The sequence below is a fragment of the Tupaia chinensis genome, unplaced genomic scaffold (genome assembly GCF_000334495.1).
Source record: "Tupaia chinensis unplaced genomic scaffold, TupChi_1.0 Scaffold000187_1, whole genome shotgun sequence".
NCBI classification, from domain to species: Eukaryota; Metazoa; Chordata; class Mammalia; order Scandentia; family Tupaiidae; genus Tupaia; species Tupaia belangeri.
In genome coordinates this window covers 4,931,617-4,937,757 of record NW_006159662.1, presented here as the reverse complement: position 1 = coordinate 4,937,757, position 6,141 = coordinate 4,931,617, and the positions used below count along the sequence as shown (strand labels likewise).

The window sequence follows — 6,141 nt, the reverse complement described above, 5'->3', positions numbered from 1 at the left end:
GGGGGGAGGTGGGGTGGAGGGCAGGAGTTGAGGTGGGGATGGCCCCGCTACAGTCCCTTTTCCGTTCCTCTCCCCGGATTTTGCGGTGCGAATCTCACAGTCAGCCATGTGGGATCCATCGCTTTAACCAGTACCACCAGCTGCCTCCTGTTTTTATTGATATACTTGACCTGGATTCATTCTTTTTTTTTTTTTTTTTTTTTTTTCCTTCCTGTTTTTTTTTTTTTTTTTTTCATCTCCTTCCAGTTTTTTTAATAGCAACACTGGCACAGAGTATTGTTATTTTTATTTTAATTTGTCTTTCCCACTAGACTGCCAGGAATTCGTATGCTGTAGGGTAAATCTCTACCTTCATCACTTTACTAAGATCCTAGCACATTATAGACACTCAGTTACTGTCTGCAGAGGAATGTATACAGTCCCATTTGGGACTTTTGCACTTTTTCCAGCAGAGTTATATTATTAAAAACTCTTGTTTTGCAATTTCCTTCAGTAGCTGCGTGCTTTATTTAGAATACCATCAGTGGATAACAGATCTTCCTTGGCAAGAGATAGTGAGGCACTTAGAGCTAAGTTTATTGAATAAGGTAACTAATATTTTTTGATCAAAGAATAATAGGGTAACTTAATACAGGCTAGTTTTTCTGATATAGCTTAAAAGTCAAGGGACCAGCAGATGGTGTAATGCTTACACTGCTGGACCCCCACATGGCTGACTGCTGTTCAAGCCCCAGACCCAGAGACTTGAAAATCATACCAGATGCATGTGTGCCCAAAATCCTGAGAGGAGAATGAAGAAAAAGGGACTGTGGCATGGCCATCCCCCTGGGGAGTGATTTCTTTTTTCTCTCTGGGTCTCTGGCGAGCACATGTACCCTATAGCAAAAATCTTTAAAAAAAAAAAAAAAAAAAAAGCCAGTCTAAATCACATCCAAAAAAGTTTTAAATCATGTTGTCATCACTGGAATAAACTCACAGCTTATAATAGCTATTTATATAGGTAATGGTCACTTGGGAATATAAATTTTGCATTCAAAATATCTTATGCATATGTATATATATATATATTAAAAAACTCTTTTAGACCAGCATAGAAGTAAAGGCAGACTTGTACAAAATCCAGTATATGAAAATTCAAATACAGAATAAGAGAGTAATCATTCGTTTATGGAATACCCACAATATCCTCGGCACCGTGCTAGATGCTGGACAGTCACGAAAAATAAATGATAATCTCTTGCCCTCAAAGAATTCCTGGTACAGCAATCAAATAATTCACCAAAAGTGAATTATATTTTCATATATACACATACACAGCTTTAGAAATCATATTTGGCCTGGGATCAGCAGTTTGCGTAAAAACCTCTCCAACAACAACAACAAAAGAAATCTTATTTGGCCTAGAATGAGGTATGGTAATGTACAGTAAGTGAAGGATTGTGACGTGGGAGAAGGCTAGAAAGAAACTTCGTAGAAGAAAAGAGCTCGAATGGGGTTTTGAAGGCAAAAACTTGGTATGGATTGATGGAGAACAGAGCAGTGGACACTGAAGACTTAACCAGCCAGAGTAGTTGAACATGGAAGCAGATCAGAAGGAGCTGAACTGTCTTGAGGGCAGACAATCACAGAGGTCATGAGAGGCCTGATAAAACATTTCTCCCTTACACCAGACAGCAGGACTCTAGTGACCATGTTCTCTAGATTCAAGGTCACTTTCCACTGGACAGTGCCAGGAAAATGGAGTCGCTAAAGTCCATTTTCCACGTGTTTAGGTTAGCACCCTTCTGCTGACTCAGTCTAATAGATGGAGGCAAACTAGCAAAAGGATAAATAAGCATGATACAGACTTACACAGGAAACTTGCTCATCAAATATCCCCTCATCCTTTTGTTTTTCCTCTTTTTAACTATGCACATAAACCAAACTGAAATAGATCAATGCAAGAAGTTCTTTCAGTACACCCACACTCCTGATGTTCTTGCTGCCATGTCTCCAGACTATGTGAGGTTTCAGGAATGAAGCTGACTTTATCTATTTATCTGTCTGTCTATTTATTTCTGTTTTGCCTTAGGGCATGTGCGCTTACTGGAGACAGAGGACACAGTGAGAGGGACAATGAGAAATCACCCCCCAGGGGATGGCCACACTGCAATCCCTTCTCTTCCATTCTGCTCCTGGGATTTTGGACACTCATATACATACCCCTTCCAGGTCCGGAGCTTGAACTGAGGTCGGCCATGTGGGAATTCACCACCACTGTACCTCCTACTGGCTCTGAGGCTTACTTTTAACAATATCAAAGAAAGAATTTTCTGTATTTTCTCTCTCTCTCATCACTTTCTCCAGCACTGCTGTGTATTTTCTTTCTCTCTAGCTTTTGGTGTTGGCCTTTCCTATGAGGATGGAATTGCTTCTGTTTGACGTCTGGGTCCTACTGGCCTTGACCCATTGCCCAGGTGAGACTGTTTGGGAAAGTTTTTTCAGCGAGTATGAATCAAGCCAGAGATGGCTGCTTAGCGAGGAAGGGAGGTCCTGAGTGGGGTGATGCTTCAGTATTCATTCATCTGGGCCATCTAGACCCTTGGAAGAAATTTCATCAGTCACTAGGACACATAATCCTTAGGTGTATCTGGGTTATATTTGGTACAACCCAAATTAATGGACCCACAGAGAATTGTTCCCTAGGAAATAAGCCTCTGCTTGTCCCTCTGCTACCCAGGACTGTCCTGCTCTCTTTTCAAAATATTTTTACCTTTTTGTTGTTGCCCTTTATATCATGATGAGCTGTAAGATTTTTAAAATTTTATTTATGTATGTATTTATTTTAAGTTTGCTCTGTGGCACATGTGCTCACCAAAGAGAGACAGACAGAAAGTGAGAAAGCAAGTCACCATGTCCAGGACTCGAAGTGCTATTGGCCATGTAGGAGTCCAACACCTTAACCATTACACCACCTGCTGGCCCCCTAGCTATAATATCTTAGAGGACAGGGCCCATGACCCTCTTACAAGGCGTGAGTTCTCCCAGCCACAGGAAAGGAACTGGAGCCTTTGCAGGTAACATTGCTTCACGAGCTGTGTATTCCCAGAGGGGACTGGGACTTGGGAGGTAAAGACCCTGGTGGACATGGACTAGCTAGAGGAGATCTGCAGGGAAGCTTTCAGGAGACCGTGTCCCTTATCTACACCAGCCATCTAGAACCCACCTACTGTCTGTCTCACTGCACCTCAGCAGACTTCCTGAACACACTGTACCTGTAAGTATTCAAAAATATTCATTGCCTTAGCACCAAAGCAGAATGAGTCAGTCTCACTCTGGGAAGAGGTGAAAAGTTCCATGAAGTGAGAGACACTGGGAGTTGCCTCTAGGCCAGTGGCCCTCACAAGTTGGTGTGTATCAAGGTCCCCAGGAGGCTCGTTTGTTTCCTAGGACAGTTCTAGGTTCCATCTTCATAAGTTTGTGATCTTTCAGTTGGAGGTGGAGTTGGAATCTGCATTTTTTTTTCCTTTTTTTTTTTTTAAGAGAGATTTTTGCTGTAGGGCGTGTGTACTCGCCGGAGAGACAGAGAGAGACAGAGAGACAGAAAGTGAGAAATCACCTCCTGGGAGTGATGGCCACATCATAATCCCTTCTCCATTCTCCTCTCAGGATCTTGAGCACGCACACACCCAGCATGAGTTTCAAGTCACCAGGTCTGGGACTTGAACTGTGGTCGACTATGTGGGAGTCTAGCAATGCAACCACTACGCCATCTGCTGGTTCTGGAATCTGCAGTTTTACAAGCCTTCCTAGTGATCTGGTAAAGGTACCTCTTGACCATGATGTGAAGGAAATGCCACTTTGAAATATAAGGAACAAAGCTCTGTGCCTGCAGTAGTCAATCCTGGGGAGCTCCCGAGAATTCTGAAAGTTTGGGAAGAGAATTATTTCCTGGGCATGATTTTCAGTGACTCCATAGTTTCCACAGTGACACTAGTAGAGAAATTAAGATCTCAAGAAAGAAGGTGAGTGGAGGGCGGGGGAACCAGCAGGTGGCATAGTGGTCAAGGTGCTAGATTCCCATGTAGTTGACCACGGTTGGAGTCCCAGACCCAGTGGCTTGAAACTCAGGCTGGACATATATACGTGTTTGCCCAAAATCCCAAGAGAAGAATGGAGGAGAAGGGATTGTGGCGTGACCATCCCCTCTGTGGGGTGATTTCTCACTTTCTGTCTCTCTCTGTCTCTGTACCCTAATAGGAAAAATCTCTAAAAAAAAAAAAAAAAAAAAAGTAGGTGGAAGGAATAGTGGCAGGATAAGGACTTGGACTCGCCAATTAGAGGTCTTTTTCTCGTCTAGTCCCCTGACTAGACAACCAAGCAGGTTCTCTGTTCTCTAGTCTATAACTAGATAGAATAAACTCTTAATTTTCTCTGAGTCTTGTGGTTCTCACCAGAGTCTTTGGCATTCGTGGTTCATTTCAGGGGCCACAGAAGAGCTGTTTGAAGTTTCTGTTCGGCCAAATCAGGCCTTAGTGGAGTTCGAACAGTCCCTGCTGGTCAACTGCAGTACCACCTGCCCAGACCCAGGCCCCAGTGGGATTGAAACTTTTCTAAAGAAAACCCAGGTGGGCAAAGGGCCTCAGTGGAAGGAATTTCTCCTGGAGAATATCACAGAAAATTCCATCCTGCAGTGCTTCTTCTCCTGTGCTGGGATTCAAAAGGACACGACTCTTGGCATCACTGTGTATCGTGAGTGGAGCTGAGGGCTGGGGAGGAAGGGGCGGAGTGGGGAAACATGAATATGTTGTGTTTAGGGAAGAATGAAATGGATTTCTTCCAGGGTCCCTAATAAAGATTTCTGTTATACTGTGGGGATTCTAGAGCCCGTTACTTCTGTTTCCTTTTGGTGTAGGCTTTCTCCTGTATTTTTAATTAGGAGCAGACCACAGAGGGCATCCAGAATGCTATGCTCAAGAATATGTTCAAATAAAGGAAGCATATGCTAAGAGTGCTAACTTCTAACTTATCAAAAAAGGATAGAATTGGGACCAGCAGATGGCATAATGGTTACATTGCTGAACTCCCATGTAGTTGACCTCGGTTCGAGTCCCAGACTGGCGGCTTAAACTCCCGCTGGGCGCGTATGCGTGCATGCCCAAGATCCCGAGAGGAGAATGGAGGAGAAGGGATTGTGGTGTGGCTATCCCCCCGGGGGGTGATTTCTCGCTTTCTGCATCTCTGTCTCTCTAGCAAGCACATCCTTCCCATAGCAAAAATTTCTCTTATAAAAATGGAGGGGAACCGGGGCCGGCAGGTGGCGTGGTGGTTAAGAGTGCTGGACTCGCACATGGCCGAGTAGTTTGAGTCCTGGACCTGGTGGCTTGTTTTCTCACTTTCCCTCTCTTTCTCGCTCTGTTCCTCTCTGGTCAAATTAAAATAAATAAAGTTAAATAAAATAATTCTTTTTAAAAAAATGGAGGGGACCAGCAGGTAGTGTAATGGTTACGTCACTGGACTCTTACGTAGTCAACTGCAGTTTGAGTTCTGGACGTAGTGGCTTAAACTCATGCCGGGTACGTGTGCATGTGTGCCCAAGATCCCAAGAGGAGAATAGAGGAGAAGGGATTGTGGCGTGGTCATCCTCCCAGGGGGCTGATTTCTTGTTTTCTATCTCTCTTCCCAGCCAGCACACACATCCTATAGCAAAAATCTCTCTTAAAAAGAAAAAAAAAATGGATAGAATTAGCACTCAATTATGATTATGATTATGATTATGATTATTATTATTATTTTTGTAATTGAGATTTATTGGCTGTGTCAAGGATCAGTACAGACATTTCAATTTGTACCCAGTTCTTAACATACATACCAAAAATTTAAAAAGCCAAGTATAGTGATTCTTTTTAAGTTATTCCAGTGATGTTCCAGCTTCAAATTTCTAGGCAAATTTTCCTTAAGAGGATATCAAGAACCACTGTCTTCAGATGTTGAAAGCTGTTATGTAAGTCCCACCAGATCACAATTTAGTATCATACACACTACATACTTCAAATTTGCAATCTTTCACAGCACATTAACAGAATTATTAGGAAAACTGGACTACCACGACCAAAGATGTTACAGAGTGCACACAGTTCTGACAGGGAGAGCAACTATCAA

At 43.0% G+C, this 6,141-nt stretch overlaps 1 protein-coding gene across 1 annotated transcript in view; it reads left to right on the top strand.

The window, feature by feature from the left end:
• The first annotated feature begins 2,208 nt into the window (after positions 1 to 2,208).
• LOC102473777 (intercellular adhesion molecule 5) overlaps positions 2,209 to 6,141 on the top strand; it is a 9,768-nt gene continuing 5,835 nt past the window's right edge. The window contains exons 1-3 of the mRNA XM_006146797.1: positions 2,209 to 2,230; positions 2,375 to 2,456; positions 4,465 to 4,731. Of these exons, the coding sequence (XP_006146859.1) occupies positions 2,396 to 2,456; positions 4,465 to 4,731 (328 nt within the window). The 5' untranslated portion in view covers positions 2,209 to 2,230; positions 2,375 to 2,395. The remainder of the gene's footprint in view (positions 2,231 to 2,374; positions 2,457 to 4,464; positions 4,732 to 6,141) is intronic.